A 23,229-nucleotide genomic window follows, 5' to 3' on the forward strand; every position below is an offset into this window, starting at 1 on the left:
ACCTCTTGGTTCTCGTAGTTTCAAAAAAAACAACCCATCCCAAAAGGGCTCCAGTCAGCGTCCTTCGAATGAGCACCACCGCAGTGCCAGACCACTCTGCTTCTGGACCTTTTACTAGCGTTTCTTTATCTGTATTTGTATTTTATTTATTTGTAGTGCGCGCCAGGCCCACAGGCATCAGGGCGCATAATCTTGCAGAACACAGTTACAGTTAGATACAATAGCGAAGGAACTGTTTACATAAACATACAGATCTGAACCAATTAACGGTTACGACAGCTTAAGTTAAATACAGGGCAAAATATACAATGAGACAGTAAGGCAAAATGATCTCTAACTCAAAGCTAGGGACAACAGGCCGTATCAGAGATAGCACAGTGGGTAAATCAGGTGCTTTGTGCGAAGAGCCATGATTTGATTTTGTTCCTGAAGGATTGGAAAGAAGGCTCCGTTCTGATGGCGTTAGGGAGAGAGTTCCAAAACTTAGTTCAAACACACAAGTACTTTGTTCAACAATGCTGCTGGCTTTAACCTTGGGCCCAGCACAGTTTGGTTTGCTATCAATCTTCTCTGACTCACCGGCTGTGCTGAACTGTTGGAGTTTCTTGTCTCGAGAGTCAAAGCCAGCACCACGGCGGCAAACCCTTCTCTCCGCTTTTGCTATCAGCGCAGGAGGGCCACATGTGCCGTTGACACCTGTCGCACCACGTGCTAGCTGGACTTCCCAGTCTTATGATTTCCCTTTCGGAGGCTTTGCAGGTCTGGGATGAAAAGGGCAAGGGCAATTCCCTCCTCGTCGTCCCTTCAGGTCTCGCCGCCTTTTTACTCCGTTTGAACTGCCAGTCCGGAATGGCTACTTCCTCGTGCGTTTAGCCTTGCTCAAAGTGTACTCTCGTGATCCGCCTTTTATCCATGTGGGGAAGGGAAACGGCCGCCAGGTTTGCGTTAGTCAATTGCCTGACTCTGCCTAACCCTTGTGTTGGGACATATTGGGTAAACGGCTCTGGTGTTAGTCTGTTGTCTTTCACAATGCAAGAAAGTGTTTGTGTCGGAAAAGTGGGGAGGTTATAGTTTCCAAATATCCTACAGGGTAGGATGGGGGAAAAGATGTTATAAGGAAGGGGGTGTTTGGTCAACTCTGAAAGGTGAGCTTTGTAGGTTTTGTGAATTGAATAGGGAAGGTCGTAGGAAGGGTATTGTTTTGTCAAAACAAACTGGGAGTTCGGGAAATAATAATCAGAGGGGCGGGGAGGAGAATGACTGGGAGTATTCGGGTAGGACACAGGAAAACAGGGATTCTGGGAGAGATAAATTCCCGAGCGCAACAGGGTTTGTGTTCCTAGGGGATTTGTCATATACCGAGGGGTTGTTGGGTCTGGACAAGAGAGGTTCATTGGGAGAAAGGGAGGCAGATGTGGTACAGCCTACAAAGGTTCCTGAGATCTCGTCCTCTCCCCCTTCCCCGGTATAATACGGCCTCTCACCTGGGTTATCCCCCCCAAGCACAACCCCAGGCTTCTCTGCCCAGGTGATCCTCGCTTGTTCGCCCTCAGGGTTGGGATCTGAGCGCGTCAGCCCTTCCCTGGCCACCTGATTAAGGGATTCTCAAGGTTGACTCAGGAGAATACCCTCAGCTTTCTCACACTACCCTCACCTTCACTCTACTGTTCACTCTACTGTGTCGACAGGGATTCCAGGGAGCAGTGCTGTGCAACTTGTTTGTTTGAGGTGAGTCTGTTCCAGGGTTAAGTGTATTGCTTCTGTGAGCATTGCCACCGCCTGTGGTTGTGTATTTGTACCGCTGTGTAATTGTATTCATGAGCATGTGATCTATTCAAGACACCATGCTGGTGAAAGAACAAGTTACTTACCTGTAACTCTTGTTCTCCAGCATGGGTCTTGCATGGATTCACATGCGGAACCCTTCCTCCTTCCCCTCTCTTGCTCTTCTTGTTTCATACTGTCACTTTACGTGCACAACCAAATCTGAAGATGGCCACCAGGGGTGGAGCTTAGGAGGTTGATGAGTGTCATTGGCTGGGGGCAGTATGACCCAAAGGACACTGATAGGCTATAGAGGAGACAAGCAGTTATTTACCTTAAAGCTAAACTGCTTTCATTTTTACAGGGGATTCCCTGATGATGGAATATTCATGAGCATGTGAATCCATGCAAGACCCATGCTGGAGAACAAGAGTTACAGGTAAGTAACTTGTTCCTTGCTCTTTTAGTATTTCTGGAGGGCATTTTGTGTGTCAAGAATCTAGTCAGGAGCTCTTGCATTTTCTTCAAGATCAATTTTCTTTTTAAAATGCTCCTTATCTGCGGGTCAGTGCAGAGGTACCATATCCTTCAGAGAGCCCTTTTGGGGTGTGGGGGTCCAGGAAGCTGAACTGATTGTACCCATTTCTTTAAAGGTTTTGCTGTTACTCGCCTAAGAACAAGGGTTTTGACGTCAGACTGGGATCTTCCCAGGGTTTTGTTCACTCTTTAGGGATACATTTGAGCATTTGGCATCCCTATACAGGAAGTTTCCTTTGATGACGGATGCCTTTTGAATTGTGATTGCTTCGGCGAGAAGGCTAAATGAGCAGTGAGCTTTTCTGTGCTCTCCTCCAAATCTGTTGACCTCATCAGGCTATCACCTTGCTCTGTCACCCTTCCTTTAGACCCAAGGTACTCTCCACCTTCCATTTGTATCAGAAAATAATCATTTCCTCCCTCCTGGAGGATCTCTCAGTGGAGGACTTGTGGGCTATGGCCACCTTAGACGAAAGAGAGTTACTTGTTTACTTGGACAGAACTGCTTACTTTAGAGTTTCTAACATTGTGTGACCTTTGGTTCCTCGTTTAGAGGCGTAGAAAGGCATCAGCACTGACTGTCATCGTTGACTGAAAGACACTATTTCTTTGGCCTACTCAATGGATAATCTTCCCCTTTTCCTGCTGCCACCAAGAACCCAGGGTCACTCTGTCCAGGGGATGTCTGCACCCTGGGCTGAAGTAAGGGGTGCTCCGATCATGGAGGTTAGTCGAGCGGCCGTATGGGCTTACCTTTGTCCACCATTATCTCTTGCATTTGCTGCTGCCGGAGGAGGGAGGCCTTGCCTATGGAGTTCTGCAGACTTGTTTGCCTTGAGTCTCCTGCTTCTTGAAGTTCACTAAGTGCATTATTTAGTCTCCTCTATTCTATTGAGTCAACTCAATCCATTTTTGGTATACTTCATGAGTAAGATCTGGATTGAGGAAGAGAGATGTGGACATAATGCCTAAAATCCTTTCCAGTAAACTTCATTACTGCATGTCCTACTCTTCCTCATATAAGTACTTACGCCCTCCTACCTTGGGAAGAGTCCTGCTACTACTTAGTTGCGATATTCCGGGAAGTGGAGTGGTAAGTGCCATGACGTATAGGGAGAAGGGGTAGAGATTAATTTTAGAGGATGGATTTTATGAATTTCTGGGGAGGTGGTACACCTTCATGAGTTAGGACTGGGATGAGGAATACTAGAACAAGCAGTAATTACCGCATTTTTTCAGGTTAATTGAATGGATGATCATGTTCTTGCAAAGTCTTTATGTATTAGATTCATAAAATTCCATACATCCGGAGATAGTAAGCTACATAAACAATGACTGTTCCAGGCAAAATATTAGAACATTCGGTCAAACCTCACTGACCGTTTCTTACCCATTATAGAGCATTTGAATATGATCTTCTCTTGTTGTGGCTCAAAGGCACATAGCCTAGTCCAAATATGGTCCAGGCACCTAGTGGTCTTCTTGAAGCTGCACATTGAAATGCAAACATTTATTAGTGTTTGAGATATGTAATCGCTGGAAGACACGAACCGCTCTGTGCGTTAGTTTTAAATATGTCCTAGTGCAAGTTAAGAGATATGATGGTTGATGATAATCGAGGAAAGGGTATGCATGTGCATTTTCCTGGTGTATTTATTATGACACACTTTATTGCTTTGAAACATATTGTATTTTTTTTGCAGATTCAAATCCCTCCTCAAACAGAGGATGTGCATTGGTTGCATTTCTCCCCTGTTGAAAGGCATTTCTACCACCGCCAGCATGAGGTCTGCTGTCAGGATGCCCTGCTGAAACTGAGAAAGATTTCTGATTGGACAATCAAGCTTGGCAGCCTGGACAGAAGAACAGTCACCTCCATCTTGTATCCATTGTTGAGACTACGGCAGGCTTGCTGCCATCCCCAGGCTGTGCGAGGAGAGTTCTTGCCCCTCCAGAAAAGGTAAAGTGAGCAACTATCAATGGTAGTAATACAAGAGCAGTATAAATGCAGCAAGTGTAATAACAAGGAACAACATACTTTTTGTGCAAGGACATTAAAATCATATAAATGAATAGTGACCAGTACAATTTGAGTAGATTTGTCAGCATTGTAAAATAGATCAAACAAATTTAACAGTATGACTGATCACTATACCGGAGTTGCTCATATTGTCAAAAAAGAGTAAAGTATAATCTTTTGAAAAAACACCTTATTCCTGAAGGCGTCCGTAGGTTCATACCCTGCTGGTTCCTCCATATCTGTGATGAGAACATTTTTTATGGTCCATTACAATCTTTCTCATTGAATCTTTGGTGATAGGATGCATAAAGGTTTTACCGATATGCAATCTCCTAGGGAGGCCATGTTTTTAATGTTAGTAATATCCTGTTGCACAGGATATACAGAAGTTTGGACCAACTCTCCTGCTCCACCCCCCACCCCCAATCCCCAGCAGCATTGGCATCAATGATTGTGCTCGCTCTTCAATTATGATGGACATGATTGGGGACAAAGTTTGAGGGTTGGCTATCACTTTTTGCTGTTTCATGGGTATCATCTGTGAGTTCTACCATATTTCTTAAATCAAGAGTCGTCTGACAAAAGTTGTCTCTAGTATCCAAGATGTTTGTGCCCTTGCCATCTGCCAAGGGTTGAATTATGCTCATGGGAGCCAGATAACTCAGTTTACACTTCACATTTGTGGACTATGATTTATCTTGTCGGTAAACTGATCCGTTTGGAAGAATCTATGTGCTTTATCAGGATGGAATTGCAATACAAACCTGTCCAGATCTACCCAAGAGCAAGTCTGTGAGCTTTTACATTGATTAAACTCCCAATTATCCTTTACTTTATTCGCAGCCATTGCAGAGGACTAATCTGTTCGAATAAGTGGGTTTGTTCATCTCTCCCAACTCTAATGGTGACTGCAGAGAGGGCTCCCAAATAGCTGTCTCAATACTTTCCATTATATATAAGTCAAGTGCTATCTCAATACTATCCGCTGCTGATGAGTCAAGGGCGATCAAAGATGACATTAGAACGTCTAAACTTCCAAATGGCTTTCCATATCCTTCTTCTCAGAGTGTCACCAAGGCTCTTCAGGGTTAACAGCTCAGGAGATGATTCCCCACTAGTTGAGGAAATATCCTGCAACCGACCAGGATCCTCCTCGTCAGCAACAGGACATGATCTCATGTCTTGCAACCGCTTCCTCCTTCATGCACTCAGTGCCAATACCTCAGTTAAGCACCTCTTGTTAGGCAAAGGGGTCACACGTGTTATTGCAGGCTTTATGAGCATTTTATTTCCTTTAAGCTTTGGTGATAAGCATTACTAACGATTAAGCTACACTGTTCAACCGTGTTCAACCGTTCATTCAGGTAGATAACTACCTCACTTGACTGATGTGCCCCCAATACTGGGAGAGCATACAAGTCCCATAAATTGCCAGAGGAAACCAGCAAGTCGGCAAAGTAAAATGATGCCAACTGGCCATCTATACAGCAACCCTGTGATGCTCCACCCTGCGGTGCTCCAACAAGTAGCCAGGGCTGGGTTCTTACTTTGCCTGGCAATTCCAGCTCAGTCTCTCGGCTTGCTCACCTAGAATACCTTGCCTCATCCAATCTGGGTCTTTTGCCAGGCTCACAGGACCCAGGAATATATCGTAGCCCTCAAGCCACAGGACACCGTCTACCTCTCATCTCCTCGCGTCTGAGTGTCGGAAACAAATCACTAGAGGAAAGCACATTACACCGCCATGCTGCACTCCTGCTGCAGCCGCTTCCGACATGTTCTGCACTATCTACAAGAATGTCAGGATTAAGATCTGAGTCATGAAATCACTTGTTCACCAACATTCAGATATGGGCATTGCCAAGAGGCAAATTCAAATTTCTAGACTTTAAACTTTCCTGATGTTAATGTGCTTAATCCAGCAGGAAATATCATGTTAGCTAGGCAGTGAAGAATATATTGTCAACCTCTGGTGTATGTCGTTATAATCCCGATTTAATTTTGTCCCATTACTGAAAGCAGGCAAGAGAAGAAATAAATGATGAAGATGCTATCTGCAGTCTATTTGCTTCGTTAAGTTTTCCAGTAACTGTTTTCTCCAGCATGGGGTCTTGCAAGGATTCACATGCTCAGGAATATTCCCCATCATCAAGCTGGGAATCCTTGGTAAATTTAAAGAAGTTTAGCTTTAAACTAAAAACGGCTTGTCTCCTCTATAGCCAATCAGTGTCACTTTGGGGGTCATACTGCCCCAGCCAATTACACTCTTCCTCCTAAGCTCCATCCCTGGTGGCTATCTTCAGATTTTTACTGCACGTTTCTTGTGTTGGGGAGTCCTGGTGCTCTTTTTTGCCTAATGAGAAATGTCTTCATCTCTTCATCATCAACCGTCACATTGTGACTACCGGCGGTGGGGACCTGTTGCGGGAGAAGACCCTCGGTCCATCGTCAGATCTCCAAATAGTGGCGCCACAGGCCGAGGCTTGAGCCCTACTAAGACCATGGCAGATGCCATGTAGAAAAATCTTTTCAGATCCTGCGAAAACTGCAGCCTGAAGAATATCTTCTTAGAGAATTGGTACCTCAGGTGCATTTACTGTCTCCATACTGACCACGATGTGGATAGATGTCCAATTTGCCAGTTGTTTTCCTCAAAGACATGGAAGGACTGCCATCGGAGGTTAGTGCGTGGATCGAATAGGGGAAGCCGTCTTACGTGGCCTCCGGGCGTAGTCATTCCTCTTCCAGGGCCGGCAGGTCCAAAGAGCGTGCTCCCTCGGGTAAAAAGTGATCGATGTCCTTTGAGTGTGCTTTCTTGTCAAAGATCTAAAAGAAGGTTAAATCTCACCCTCCATCGCCTCCCTCGTCGATGGTCTCTGCGTCTGCGGGACCCAATTCAGAGAAAGGCTGGTGCCGTCACCGGCTCTGTCGATTGTTAGCCTACCAACAGGTGCACTGCCTTCATCTGCGAGAAAGTCGCTGGTGTCAGTGGTCAAGCACAGGTCAAGCACAGGTCTTCGTCAAACAGCAAGTCATCGAAGGACTTATCACCAGCTCCACCGTTGTCAATGCCATCGTCGACATAAGCCTCGTCAATGACTTCATCCTCCAAGATCGTCGTCCAGTCGACGACTCCATCTGCTCTTCCTTCGACGGTTGCAACACCAAGGGGTTCGTACAGGACTGTCACCTTTACCACTGCAACGATTACCATGCTCAGGGTTTCCCTGCCGCCTAGACCTCTGTCGCGGTTCTGTCCACGGCCCTGTTGACGACGTCACATTTTCCTGCTCCACAGGCTCCAGTCGTTGCCACTTGATTTAGTGAGAGATTCGCCCCCCGCTCTGACTTCCTTCCCAGGCCTAGCAAAGGCTACCTCCCTCTTCGCTCTGGTACCTCTGGGATCTTCCAGAAGGCCTCCAGCAATCTACACCAGCTCTGAAGAAGACCTTCCAGAGGAGTTTTACTCAGATCCGGAAGGGGGCCAAGGGGAACCCGACCCAATTCTGCCTGTGCCTCATCAGGGGTCACCGGCCTGCAGGCCTTCCCATCCGAATAGCCCGCCATGGGGCTAAGGCCCTACTCCTGCACCTGCCACTTGGACATACTGACCACCTTAAACACATTGGTGGTTGAAATCCAGCAGCGTCTGGGGATCATACCATTACTGCACTGGCTGAAAAGGTTTACTTTTTTTTTTTACTACCTCCTTTTCACATCATATCTATGTGTGGGATGGGGTACAGTAAATAATGTTGGCTGGGTGAAAGACGGCTGCAGTGGGTCTCCCCTGCATATATATTCTGTGGTAAAAAATGGACATTTTCGGCTGGTGCCATAGAATCGATGCAGTAATCACATAGATCCCAATGTCTGACCGCTGATCCTACTACGGCAAGAAGCCCTCCGAGTCCTCCTCAGGCTCAACCAACAGCGCCTTATAAGGCCCCTGTCACCCCTCTGCCAATGCCAGTGGTGCTGCCCCCAGTAGTAGAGGAACCAGCTCAGACAAACTCTGACACGGAATGCGCTCACCAGGGCCTCTTCCCTAGACGAGATTGGTTCTTTCCGCACTCTAATATCAAAGGCTGCCAAGCTTTTCAACCTGGTGCCAGAAGAAAAGAGTGTTTTTGTGCAATGGGAGTCCTCCAAGAAGACCATCTTGTGGGTCCCCTTGTTGAATGACATATGGGAGGATGGCTTAGCGGTCACTCCTGCTAAGCGCGACTGATTGGAGAAGAAGTACCGTGTTCCAGCCTCTGCCCCTAGATGCCTCAGGTCTCAGCATTTGCCAGACTCACTGGTCTCGGCCGCCGCTAGAAAGAGGTCTTCCAACCCTTTGTCTATGTCCATGGTTCCTCTGGACTAGGAGGGTAAGAAGCTAGATGCTGCAGAAAAGCGCATCATCACTAAGCCAGCTTCAACAATCAAGGCCGCCAATGCCCTAGCCATTCTGTCAAGGTATGATGGAGTTATGGCATAAGTTGGGGCCCATCCTCGACTTCCTCCCTGTTGATAAGAAGGCCGAAGGAGGGGGAGATGGCTTCCGACCACACCATCACCATTGCTCTCGACATCACGGACTCCGGCTTTCGCCAGACGGTTAATGGTGTGGCCCTTTGTTGCCGGAGTCACTCAAAGCCACCAACTTCCGCACAGATGTGCAGACCAAGATAGTTGGCGTGCCCTTCAATGGCGACAGTCTGTTTGGGAAAGGTAGTTGATGAAACTCTTCAGGCCATAAAGACTGACATTGAGATGGCATGTTCTCTGGGCACCCTTCAGCAGAGGAGGCCATCCTTTTGTTCCTCTAAGGGGAGAGTTACCAGGCCTTCAAAGAGTTTAACCACCCCCTAACAGCAGCCCTCCTGCTCTATCACCCAGGAGGCTTATAGGTGACACTCCCAGGCCAATGGCAGTGGCTCCCAGCGTCAGTGTCACGCCACATCCAAGACAGACACTGAAGCAGGCCTTTACTGCCCAGGACCTGCGCCCACACTTCTGCAACCCAGTGGGAGGCTGACTATTAAACTTTGTCCATCAGTGGCAAAAGATCTCCACAAAAAATGGGTGCTTGGGGTCCTTCAGCAGGGGCACGTTTTGGAATTCCAAGACAGATGCCCACACATTCCTCCTTTCGGGAGACAACTGCACATGGCTCACCTGCTAAAGGAGGTTCATGCCATGCTAGACAAAGGAGCAATAAAACTGGTCCCTCAGCACCTCCTGTACTCCGGAGTGTGTTAGGAAAGATTTCTCTTTAGTGCACCTTCCTTCTATCTTAATGGAACCCCCAAACTTTTTGCTTTCATTTTTTAATCTGACCTGTACTTTTTGCAGAACAGTGAAGCCTAAATTCACTGCACTGGCCTTTGCTCATATGTTATGATATGTCCTTCAGGCTGTCAGTACTGGGAAAGCTTGTTTCCCTTAGTCGTGTTACTATGTTATTTCTTTTGGTTACTTTTGTATCACTTGTGGTAACTTTTTATCATTGTACAATGCAGCTTACACTTCAGTACAATGGGGTGCATTTTTGTTTTACCCTAAACTAACACTCAGAGGATTTTTGGTTACTCGAGGTGTGCTAAAACAATAGGCTGGTGGCAGCAGTGACTTTTCCCCACTTGTTGGGGATTTTTGTTTTAGCTTTACCGCCTTTGGCTACTAACTGTGGCTACTGGTCAAACATGGCCGTGCCACGAGATTTCTCGCCTGCTCTTTTGCCATCTTGTTCTTTAGCCTTCTTCCTGGCCTCCTTATAAGGACTTCCAGTGCCTGGGAAAGCAGGAGCTTTTGGCGGGCTACTGGAGGGCTATGTGTGTTTGCTGGCAGGATGTGTGCTGGGTCAGTCTGAGTCCAATCCACAAACTGGTTTCAGTGTGTCTGAGTGATATGCTTGAATGTTCCCGCCAGTGGTCCTGATTGGACCACTGCTGGGGTGGGTGTGTGTGTGTGTTTGTGTGGGCTAGTCCTGCTATTGACCAGTGAGAGTTTCAGCTGTTATCTGGCTTTTAGGATAAGAATAGCACCCCTGCACCCATTCTTTACAGATCCTGGAGAAACCTGAATCAGCCAAGTATCCTATCCAGCTGTGAGATGCGAAGAGACCTGAGACCCGACTGAGGAGGCCTGGCAACCAACTTCTGCTGCTGTCCTGGAGGATCACTGTTTTGCTCTTGATCTTTAGTAGTCCTGAGAAGGAGCTACAACCTTTGGAGTGGAGGGACCATCCGTTCCCGACATCTGTGCGGTGCCCTGCCAAAGGAAGCCTTCCGAAGTGCCCTGGAACCGTCCTGTGTGGGATCTTCAGCTGGCCCTGCAAGACTACCTCCTGTGCAATTTCGGCGTCCTACCATGATGGGGACCCAAGATAGAAGTGAAAGTCCGACCGCTGCTGCTGAGTCCTTTTTTGTCGCCGTGAATGGTTACCACCGCCCGAAAATTGCTTACCTTACCAGAGTCCAGTCCTGAGAGGGGTGCTGCATCAAGTTTTTCTACATTCTTCAACCAAGAGTCCTTGCAACAGTAAGACACCAACCGGAGATCAGCTTGAACCTGAAACCCCTGGCAATCGAGGACTGTGGCTTTTGTTCTGCCAAGACTGGGGAAGAATCGGAGTATGTTACAGAGTTTCTAACCTACCCGTATACTGCCATTATAAGTCAATGGGCTTATAATAAACTTTATTTCTAACACTTTTGGCTTTGCCATAACGTGCTTGTGCAAGACATCTGACATTTGGGGCTACTTTTGGGCACTAGTCTAACTTGAACCCTAAGAAACTTTCACTGGACCCCAGAGACCTTTCCTGCATCCTAAATTCTGTGGAACTGTATCCTGAACTATTGGGCACAAGGCCTAAGGCAATTTAGGGCTGGACAATTTTAGATGGGGATCATCTCTGTGGAGCTTTTTGTGCATACTTCTTGTCTAACCTTTCCTTTGCAGGAGTTTCTGATTTCTATTATGCTTTATAACTAAGTGAATGCATATAAGTATTAAGTGTGATATTGTTGTGTGATAAGTCCACCTGTGTGTAGTCATTTTTCTATAGTGTGTGTTGGCCATAATTAAATAACTGTATTTTTATTCATCCTTTCCAAGTGTAATCTGTGATTCCCATTGTGTGACTTCATTGTGGACCCTTTACAAGCTCAATCCCTCTGAAGAACCTAGCCTAGACCGCCTGTCACTGCTACATAAACTGGTTTGGCTACAGCTTGCCAGAGTTGTTCCTGTCACAATATAGGTTGGCCTTCAATACATCTGTCCACCAGGCCACAGTATAGAAAATCAGTCCTAACAGAATATTCTCCAGTTACTTTCTTATATGGAAGAAGTCAGGGGGTGGAACATGATGGTAGACCTGCAGCGGCTCAACATGTTCCTCAAATCCCAAAAGTTCAGGATGGTCACTTTGCAGCACATACTCGACCAACTGGAGAAAGGAGATTTCCTGGCGACCCTCGACTTGGAAGATGCCTACTTCCACATCCCCCATTCATCACAAACACCGGAAGTTCCTACAGTTTGTTATTCAGGGGCAACATCACCAGTTCAAGGCCTTGCCCTTTGGCCTAAAATAGGCTTCAATAGAATTCAGCAAATGCCTGGCACTGGTGCAGAATTCCATGTTAACCCTTACCTGGACTATTGGCTCATCCAGTCTCGCTCTTGCACGCTAGCATCCCAGTATAACAGGGAGATCATCCAACTTCTAACCCTGCTTGGATTCTCAATCAACTATCTGAAGTCCTGCATAGTGCCTTCGCAGAACGCGCTGTTCCTGGGTGCCCGACTCAACAGCCTTGTGTCTGGCGACTCCCTCGGAAGAGCGAGTGAAGGTCATCCTGCCAAAGGTCCAGCGCTGTCGGCAGCCTCCGTGGCAACAGTCCGGTCCATCAATTTCCTTCTGGGGATGATGGATGATGTCTTCCTATATTCATCTTGTCCCCTTCTGCAGGCTACAAATAAGATCCCTTAAAGAATTTCTAGATGCCAAGTGGCAACAAGTCACTGACACATGGACCGACAAGATCGCCCTCAATCTGGCATTCTGTCAAGCCCTGCAGTGGTGGTCAGTTTGTCCATACCTCTCACAGGACGTTCCCTTTAAGATCCCTCTGCATCAGCCTACAGTCAAGATTGACGCCTCTCCGGAGGGTTGGGGAGGACACAGGACATTTGCACACCAGAGGCCTCTGGCTCCCGGAGGAAAAGGAGTTTCACATCAACGTCCTCAAACTGCGGGCAGTCTTCTGGGCCCTCAAGTGTTTTTAGCCTCCGCTCCAGGGAAAGGTGGTGCGGGTCTTCAGGAACAACACCAACACCCATTTTTTACATTAGGAAACAGGGTGGGATGCACTCCCCTGTGCTGTCCCTGGAAGCACAAACTCTGTAGCGTTGGGCCATTGCTCAACGCATGTTCCCCATTGTGTTTCACCTGGCAGGTGTCAAGAAACACCATTTCAGTCTCTCTCAGGAGGGAGCTGCGGTCCTTCCACGAATGGGAGCTTCAGCAGGCGCAAGTGTCTCGTCTCTTCAATGGGCGGGGTCTTCCTCAGATCAACCTCTTTGTGACGGCTGGCAACGCCAAGTCTCAGATGTTTGCTTGCAGATATCCTCAATAGAGGAGTCTGGGGATGCCTGCTCGTTCCCGTGAGATGGCTTCTTACTGTATGCTTTCCCTCCAATTCTGCTGTTGACTAAGACATTGCCACTGCAAGATGATCCTCATTGCACTGGCATGACCAGGCAGATCTGGTACTTGGACCTTCTCCATCTGTCGGTGGTTCCTGCCATCAAACTGCCTCCACTTTCCAACCTCCTCTCCAGAGAAGGAGGGGCAATACTGCACCACAACCCAGCGTCTCTTAGCCTCACAGCTTGGCTCCTGCAGCCTTAGAATTTGGACACTGTTCGCTGCCTTTGGAATGCAAAAAGATCCTAGCTAAATCCAGAGCCCCCCTCTACATTGGCTTGCTACAAACACAAATGGAAGCGCTTTACGGTGTGGTGCCGACTGTGGAAGATTTCACAGCTGCACATGACTGCTACGCAGCTTCTACCGTACCTACTCTCACTGGCCAACGCCTCTATCACGGTCCACCTGGCCGCCATTTCCCGTTACATATGGACCACAGGCAAACTTTCCCTGTGTTCACAGGCTCGTTAAGGAGTACCTCAAGGGCCTCTTCAGAACATTCCCTGTGATGAAAGCTCCTGCGCCAGCGTGGGAGCTCATTGTCGAACTATCTAAACTGATGGGACCTCCGTTTGAACCAATGCATCAAGCTCCTTTGAAGTTCAGTTGTGGAAGACTGCCTTCCTGGTGGCAATCCCCTCGGCCAGGCGGGTTGGGGAGATACAGGCCCTCTCCTTTAAGCCTCATATTTGTCCTTCCACGCCACTAATGTAGTTCTACAAACTCATCCTTCCTTCATGCCAAAGGTTCAGTCGGACTTTCATCCCAACAAACCTCTGGTTCTGCCAGTTTTCTTCATGAATCCTTCTTCGCCTGCTGAAAGGGCATTGCATTCGCTGGATGTTGCACGTGCCCTAAAGTTCTTTGTTGCACGCATAAAGAAATTTCGAAAGATGTCTCTGCTTTTTGTCAATTTGGGACCTGTGGGACATGGGAAGCCCCTTCTAAGGCTTACACCTCCATGTGGCTCATCGGCTGTATACTGCATTGCCATTCTCTGGCCAACAGACAGCTTCCAGGCTGACTGAGAGCCCATACCACCAGAGCCATCACAGCATTGCTCTCAGGGAATACAAGCATTTCTCTCTGGTATTCCCCTGCTCGACACTTGCAGGGCTGCTACGTGCAGGTCTACCCACACCTTCACAAGATTCTACTGCATTGACATAGATTCCAAAGTGGAGTCCCGGGTCAGCCAGGCAGTGCTGCGCAACCCGTTTGCTTGGGGTGAGTCTGTTCCAGGGGTAAGTGTATTGCTTCTGAGAGCCTGGCCACCTCTTGTCGTTGTGTATATATACTGCTGTGTAATTGTATTCATGAGCATGTGAATCAATGTAAGATACCATGCTGGAGAAGGAGCAAGTTACTTACCTGTAACTCTTGTTTTCCAGCATGGGCCTTGGATGAATTCACATGAAAACCCTCCCTCCTTCTCCTCTTTGGCTCTTCCTGGTTCTTCTTGGTTCGTACTGCCACTTTGTGTGCTACCAAATCACAAATTATTTGTTTTATTTTACTTGTTACAATTTACAAAAAAAATGTACAAGAAAAGAAAAAGTTGAAGAGTACTGTTCTCAACTCCCCTCCTTCCCTCCAAATTTCTCATCTAACAGTTTTTTATGAAGACCAGGTAAACCGATCCTTTGGGGTTTCTGTTATGTACGTCTTTTGCGCCCCCCGACCTGGTTCTCCTTTATGTTCTTAAAGCTTCAAGTTCATAAAGAATTGCGAAACCGCTATTACGTAGGAGACATTGTCCCCCTCTATTAAGCGGTTACACCAATCTTCTTCGTCGCAGGTTCTTGACTCCTTGAGTAAATGTCCCAAATGTGCCGTTCTCAAACTTGACAGAGAAGAGCAGGTCAGTAGTAGATGTCGCAATGATTCTGTGTGGGTCTTGATTTTACAGAACCGACAACTAGTGTCGTGAGTTAATTTTCTTATGGTTCTAATCTCATTCGTAGGCAGGAGATTCATTCGCACTCGTAAGAAGGTGTCTCGAAGTATCTTACTTGGGAATTTTTTTAGATAGTTCGGCAAGTCATTTAAGACTCTTGTTGTTGGTGGCAAGTGGCTTATCAATTTGCTTCTCTGGTCCAGAGATGTCGTCTGTATCCAGTCTTGTTCCTGCAATTTTCGTTTTACTTTATTCGGATTTTGAATGAGTTCTTCTTCAGAAGTATTTAATTTTACTAAGGTTTTTTGATGTTCTGTCATCCAGCACGTCAAGATTTTACTTTTCTGTTCTTTCATTTCCGTGTGGATGATGGACATTACATTTGAGCAGGTGGTGGTCAAAGACTTCCTATATAACATCAATGAGTTTCTAACAACCATTGATTCCAGTGATTGTAAGCAAAGTTCATGACGTATAGTCTTTGTTGGTGTTGACCACACCTTCTAGATGTTTCCAACATTCTTGCGGTATAGTTGGCATTGCTTCGGCTCCATAAATCAAAGAAGGAACTACTTTACCCATGTAAAATTGAATCAAGGGGATTGCTGTAAATCTGCCAAATCTTCTGTCTATTACTTTCGCTTGACATGCCAGTTTTCTTGCCTTTTTCAGTTGGTGGTCTTGCATTGGTCGCTCCTTTTTGTTGGTCAGGATTAACCCCAAGTATTTGAAGTTCACCACTTGTTCTATTTTCTCCCCTTCCAAGGTCCAGCTAAATTCATTTTTACAGGCGTTTTGTTTCTCCATGACCATGAACTTAGTTTTGACCATATTTATCTCCAAGTTGTTCAGCTTTATGTATTGCGCCAGTTCGTTTAATTGGCGTTGGAGACCGATTGAGGTATAATCCATCAGGATGAGGTCATCCGCATAGAGAAGTTTCGGGATCTTAACCTTCCCTACTGTAGGTGGGAAAGTCTGAATCTTCTGGCCAATTTCTTCGATGTCCCAGAGGTATGAGTTGAACAGAGTTGGTGCAAGAGGGCAGCCCTGTTTTACTCCTCTTGCCATTGGAATTAGCTCAGACAGCATTCCCCCTTGATGAAGCGCTCTAATGGGCCCTAAAATGCTTTCTGGGCAATTTCTTCGTGTCAGTTTTTCCCAGAGAGTTTCATGATTGACCTGGTCAAACGCCTGGACCAGGTCCTGGTTAGCAGGAGGATATTTGGTGCTGTTCCACCATCTTTCACGAAACCTGATTGTAGGGGGTCTTCGTGTCCCTTATTCCTTGACCATTTTTGGAAGTTCTCCAACAATAATGATCCAAACACTTTTCCAACTACATCTAAAAGTGCAATCGGACGGTAGTTCTTGGGTTTGTCTCTAGGCCCCAGTTTGTAGATCGGCACCATTGTTGCTGAAGTCCAAGAGGCAGGTATCGATCTTGTATTGATACAGTTTTTGATTACCTCATGGATAAAGATTGTCCATTCGGGGAGATTTTCCTTCAGATCTGCATTGGTAATCCCATCGGGCCCTGGGGCCTTTGAGTTGTTTGATCAGCCAAGTTTTCTTTTTATGCCCTCCAGATCCCCTAAATTGTTGTATGATGGTTTTGGCAGATCTTGATATTGGGATACATTTACCCTTTCTTGTTTAGCGACATAAGGTTCTCTCACTTTCTGGAATAGCTTTGTAAAGTGAGCCGTCCAGGCTTCTTCTCCCACAAAGTTGTTTATTAAATTGCTTTGTGAGTCTGAGGTAGTTCTAATTGGAGTCCAAAAGTCTTTAGTTCTCTTACTACAGACTGTTTTCAACATGCCTGAAGCGTCAGCTTGGTTCATAATCTCTTTTTGATGTCTTAGCCAGCTTCTGTAATTACTGGTTACTACTTTTAATTCGTTTACCAGTTCAGGAATCAATGTTTTATTTACTAATCGCTTTAATTTCCTTAATTTTTTCCTCTCCTCAACAACATTTTTGTTGAATTCGTGTAGGTGGGATTTTTGCTTGTTGTTTGGCCAATTCTTTCTTTTGACTTCAGGTGTTTATGTATGAGTCTGTGAGTTCTGCGACTGCATTGGCCGGTAGTCTTAACTTTGTGCCACCCTCTGCTGCCATTGTCGATCTAACTTGTCTCGTGGTAGTCCATATTGCCTTTAAGAGGTTGTGGTCTCTGTTCACTGTTCTCACAACCTCGTATTCGGTTATGATCTTTAGCAGCTTGTTTGAGACAAACCTATGATCTAGATTTGCTGCCGAATTATTTCTTTCCATGTCGGTGTTCTCAGGGGATTCTTTGTATTGTCAGTCAGTCAGTCAACAAGTTTATTAGGATTAAGAAAAAATCCATCAAACACATAGCAAAAAAAAAACAAACACAAGCAATTACAATCACTAGACCATATTAAAAAAATGGTGCATCAAAAAGTTGCTTATGGGAAAGGGAGGGTGAAACAAAAGACCCCATCACCCTCTAGATAACTCCCCTTGCCTGGGCCTGACCCCCAAGGAGCCTGACCGATCACGGCCTAGCGGAATGAGGTTAGCCCCAGACAAGGGGGTAGGTCCTCCGAATTGGCCTCGAGGGAAACTCAGAGCCTAGATGCAAAAGTGGGCTGGTTAGGATTCCGCTCCCGGGTGTCACTCCGGCTCCCCCCCGTAGACCTAAGACCCTGATCGCCAGACTCCAGTCCCAGAAGGCCAATTCCACTATGTCCCCCGAATTCTGACCCAAACTGGCCAGTCTGCGACAACCCACCAAAGTTTCCCTGGTCACAAAAGAACAGCCTCTCACAGACCGTAGCCAGTGTATGCTTTTGTTTACAAGAGCTTCCCTGGACTCCTGCGTGTTCCTTTCCATTTTTGGTACCCCATGAAGATACACAATAGGTCGTCCAGTCTGGCCTTGAGCGGGGGGCTGGGATGGGCCGCCTCTATGCCGTGAACCACAGGTGCTCTTCCCCCCCAAGTTTAATGCAATTTGGACCTGCTTGACTTGATGCCGAGTCCGCCACCCCAATGTGCTTGCTGTGCTTGATGCCCCCTGCACTGGGAGTTTTTCCAATGGCTGGTTGTACCTACCCAGACGTCAGGCTAGGGCAAGGGCAAAATAATATTGGGGCTATAGTCTCGGGTCTCAGAGGGACTTGGTTCTTGGGATGTACCAGGGGTTTGTCAATTTCACCCTTACTAGCAGTCGAGATATGAACGGGCTCCCCCTCCCTCCGCTCCCTCGCTTGAGTGGCTATAAGGGATGTGAGCAAATTTCTAATGGCAACCAATTCTGCCAGGACTTGGTTACATTTACATTCTCCGTGTGAAAGATCAACCTCGGATGGGGGGTTAATAGCCAACCCTACATCCACGAAGGATTCACATTTTTGGGGCTTGGACATCCTGAGTGGGGAAGGGTGAAGAAATAGACTGGCCAATGGGCTCACTGTAGAGACAGGCTCACTCCCGGGGCTTCTGTTACACATGGGGAGATTGCGCACAAGGGCATCAATGGGTAGGCTGCCCTCGACCATCGTGCAGACAATTGCCAAACTGGATAGAGCCATTCCCGGCCAACACCATTGTTAGAGTTACTTGCTTGCAGGGGTGGAACTCACTGGGGGAGAGCTGCTGTCTAGTTCTCCCAATCCTGCGATGCCCGCCTCATAGAACACCGGCATCTCTGTCCCGGCACAGAGATTTCCATGGACGGGGGACACCTTGGGGGGGTTGAAACTCAAGGTTGGAACAGGGAGATAGGGCTCTTTTGGAGAGAGTGGGCTTGACCTTCCTCCGTTGACCAGGGCCTCCTGAGACTTAGCAATGCGGCCCTCTTCATTGCATGGATCAGACAGACTGCCTCGATTGATGGATGTGGATCCTTCCCTGCTCCCTTGTTCAGTGTCCATGCTGCTCCCCCGTGGCACCTGTGCCCTACACCCCCGACTATCCTCACTAGGGAGGGAGGGGGGAACATGAAGGGGGCTCACCCCCAGAAATTAAGACAATGTTTGTGGCGTCCAAGGAGGGGGTTTTAGCTGGCACTCCCCTTTGGACCTGAGGACGTGTCCTCTTTACAACCAGTACCTTTCGCATGGGTTTAGGCCCACTCTCGTAGAGGGCAGACTCAAGACACACCTTGGAGCAAAGTGAGGGCAGGAGAAAAGGTGAAAGCAATGGTGACGTAGGAGGGGGTTTCCTCGGGGGGCCATGGGCTTTCAGTGTTCTCAGGTTCTTAAGAAGAGGCATTGTAGGCTCAACAGGGCCGTGAGCGACTGCCCACAACAGCCTTTGGCTTCACTTAGCCAGGACACACAGACCCACGTCTGCACTTACTTCTAGACACTTGTAGTCACTTGCTTCTCCCTCCTCTCTCGGGTGAGTCCAAGGCTGGCCTCCCACTACAATGCTGAACACCTGCGGGCTTCACCGCTGCGGGGCTCCGGTGCGGCTTAAGAGTCCAGGGGGGCGTGGCCAAACCAGGAAGCTGCAGGATGGTTCCGTGGGGGCCGCCAAACACCGCGCCCTTGCCCCGCTGTATTGATGTTTCAAGACTTTGAAGGTCCCAAGAGGACATTGTCTTAATCCAAAGATGGCCGCGTACCATGTTCAATGGCACCTCCTTGTCGGTCTCGTGCGTCTGTCTTGATTTAGGGCAGACTGCATTGAGATCTCCACACAGGATAATATATTTTGGCGTCCACTCCATGTGCATTCTTTCCAAGATTTTAACTGCCATGTCCAGGTATTCCTCGTTTTTAATCACAGCAGGATTCCAATATGTATTCAGTACAATTATAAGTTCATCCTTTAATTTATGTGGGCTGGTTTCTGACAACTGTCTTGACCATTTCGGACAGGATACTTGGAAATGGATGTTTGTGAATACTGATTCTGCATATTGTATTCCTGATCTAATAGCGGTCAGAAGACCCAAGGAAGGACGTCCTTTCCCTGAGCAGATAGCTGGAACTAGGTAAGTTTTGTAACCCTCCAGGTAAGGCTTCTTCATGAGCCACGTCTCCTGGAGGCAAATGATGTCGTACTCTCCCAGGTTAACATCACTTTTTCCCAGGAGGTGGCTAAACCCCCGAGTATTCCAACATGCCATAGTAATATGGCCGCTTTCCGAAGCCTTCGGGTCTTCTGCCCCGGCGTCCTTCCTGGTATCCTTCGGTGCCTCGGATGGCTAGCTTCTTTCTTCTGGGGCTTTCAAAGGCCCAGGCCCTCTAGCTTCCACATCTTCTCCTACTTCAAGGTGTGTATTAATGGCTGGTCCCTCATTAGCTGTTTCAATCGTTTCTTGAGCGAATGTGATTCTTATCCTCCTTAGGGGGCCTTTTGGATATCTATCGTTGTTCACTTCGTCATAGTGGATGTTTCCATCTTCGATCTGATTGTTTAATTTCTCTCTTTGGACAACCCTTTCCAGAAAGCTGCGGTGGATCTCTTTCATGATGTCTTCCTTTCTTGGGGTCGGCCTTTTGGTAGATCGTGGTGTGATGTCATCCTGTCGAATAGGCCGGCCCCTATGTGTTGATTGCGAGTTACCAGATTGTGTCGGTAGTCGCTGTACCTGTTCTAAATTAGCACCACTTGGTCGGCAGTCCCATCGGTCATAACCTAACATATGGAAACTTTCTTGTTTCGAAATCAGCATTGATCTGATTATAGGTGATGAAATATGCAAGTAGATACAGTCTCTTTTACCAGTGGAGCTGAATTCCACAATCTTAATATCATCTGTATTGATCTGTCTCAGTTTTGGAATAAAGTTAATTAATGCCATGATGTTTTTCCATTTCAAGATCAAGTTGTCACAAAACTCCCATACCCGTTCCAGCTTAAAGGTCCTTTGACTTCCTAGTTTTTTACTGTACGGGATATGGGTAGTTTTCTCTTTATTTGTAGATTGTTTTCTATTGTCTCTTACGCTTTTCCCTCTGGTTTGATCTGATACAGATCTTCTCTCTTCCTCTTTTTTTGTTATGAATTGGAAAGCGAGCCTTCTTTCTGCTCTGGTTCTTGATCTCTCTGTTAGTAAGTGGAGATGTGGACCTTAATTTTGTTACCGGATTGATACATCTGCTCCTTTTATATTCATATTCTAAGTTCTTACTTTCCCCTGGGTACAGGCTCGAAACTTTCTTTCCACCGTCAGCTTTTATTACTGTTTCCCGTCTTTCAGCCAGGGTAAGGTATGGACTTGTTTGTTGAGGGTCTCGGTTTACTTTCTTTCCACCATCTTTGCCCCAGGCCTTCGTTTTTTGGACCTTTTGTGGGGAGTCAAGTTCCGCACTTTCTATCAAGTATACCGATAGGTCTAGTAGGTCAATACTCTCTTCGGAGTCATCTGACTCTTGTTGTTTCCTTTCTGGTCTGTTTGCCGGTCTCTGGTCTCCTTGCATAAGTGGGTCCGTGACCTGAAAAACCACTGATCTGCTTCTTGCCTCATTTCCTTTACCAGGTTTAATTCTCTGGGTGTCAGTTTGGGCTTTTGTTTGGGCCATTTTTGAAGACTGATCTTCGGCTATTGTCACACGATCTCCTTGGTTTTTCATTGGTCCTTTACCTTTTGCAAAGAGCAGGTATAGTTTCGAGATCAATTCTCGATTGTCAGAGTCTCTTTGATTGAAGGACCCCGACAGTTTAGCCCCTCGGTGGGTAATTTGCGACTCGGAGTCTGGTTCGTCGGCTATTTCTACCGTAGGAACTGTACTGATTTCCTCAGGCATAATTACACAACCATTTGGTTGTGATTTCTTGGTGGAGGTCACTGGGCTAGATGGGCGAGGGGGTCCTCTGTTCTTTGCGTGGTTTTGTTGTGAGGGCTAATTTAGAAGATTCTCCAGGTTCCACTCGAGGAGGGATTTGAGCTGTTTTATTCTGATGTTCTGTCGAGGGTTGACAGTCCTCTTTAGCACTGGTATTTAAGGCTGTTTTAAATAGCTCTTCAGTCTGCACAGCAATCGTGCAGGTCTGTGTGGTCAGCTTAATCCCCTCTCCCGGAACCGTTTTTTCTGAACTTCCTGTTTTCTCGCTCTGTGATTTGTTGTTTGGTTCAGGCCCCCCCTCCCCTGGCTTCCAAAGCTGTAATATACCCTTCAATGTAAATCATTTTTGTATCTAGCATTGCCGCCAACGTTGTTTGATCCGTTAGAGTGTCATGAATCGATTCGTATAATTTGCAGATGGGGGTAAGGGCAATGGTTATAGCTGACATCACTGAAAACATGTCCGCTTTTTTTGTGGGAGTTTCTTTCTCACTGTTGGAAGTCATGATTGAAGATCTTCTACTTTGCAGCGGGGAAGGCAGCTGAGTACCGCTTGTGTTATTCACTCCCTGCTCTTTATCCTGTGTGTGCTTTCCCACACAGCTATCCTCTTTCCGTGGGGCCCTAATCGGTGTCTTCCGTTGTAATTCATTAGCGATCAATGGTTCCTTTGCGGTATGTGCCAAATTTGTTTCGCTACAAGGAAAGTCATTACCGCGTGCTGGAGACTCACGTGCCTCCTGAATGGGGTTTGTCTCCGGCATCTTGTCTATATTTGTCATGGGATCTTCACACATGACCATATCTCGGTTTTTCCCCATGTTATTGAAACTACCCCTTGAGCTCAGTGTCTGCGGGTTCAAAAAAACCTCCTGTGGTTGCTCATTTACCATGGATAGGGGCTGGAGACTCCCATTAAGTTGTAGTTCGGGGTCCTTGAAATAACGAATCCCTGTTCTTAGGACTGTGCAAGGGGACTTTTTGTTTGTTCCTAGCCATGCACAATCTGTTCCAAATGATTTTTCATTGGAAAGGATGTTGACCCCATCCAATAGGTCCGCATCAGACAGTTCCTCCGTCTGTGTTTGGTATCTTAATGATTTTTGGAAAAATCTAGCCACAGAATTTGTGGCCACAAGCTTTAACCTTCAGCTTGCGGTGTTCTTACATGTTGCAGTCTTACTTATTAGTTTTACATTTTCGTGCTGATATATTTTGTGTGGGCACGTCGTTGACCTTTTTGTGCTAGCTTTTTTAACAAAATCTTTCCGAATATGTTCGTCTGAGGAGGTCGCAATCATAGGTTCTCCCTCTCCCCGGACGGGGATATTAACCTCCTGACCTTCCCCTGTCTCATCCACATTACATTTATCTTCCCTGTTTTTTTTGTCAGTGTTTGGAACATTTATTTCCATGACTTCTGAAGCGTGTGAATCAGTTAATGTTGTAAGGATCTCAGTCCGAGTATCTTCACGTGGGCTGATCAAATCTTGCCCTAACGTTACGGGATGGATCAGCACACTAACATTTGTCA

General features: G+C 46.8%; 1 protein-coding gene across 1 annotated transcript in view; it reads left to right on the forward strand.

The window, feature by feature from the left end:
- Positions 1–23,229, forward strand: part of SHPRH (SNF2 histone linker PHD RING helicase) — a 1,474,452-nt gene that overhangs the window by 531,118 nt on the left and 920,105 nt on the right. Inside the window, exon 13 of the mRNA XM_069606718.1 lies at positions 4,005–4,261. Coding sequence (XP_069462819.1) covers positions 4,005–4,261 — 257 coding nt within the window. The remainder of the gene's footprint in view (positions 1–4,004; positions 4,262–23,229) is intronic.

This window comes from Ambystoma mexicanum, chromosome 4p (genome assembly GCF_040938575.1).
Source record: "Ambystoma mexicanum isolate Mex_15411 chromosome 4p, UKY_AmexF1_1, whole genome shotgun sequence".
Classification (NCBI taxonomy): domain Eukaryota; kingdom Metazoa; phylum Chordata; class Amphibia; order Caudata; family Ambystomatidae; genus Ambystoma; species Ambystoma mexicanum.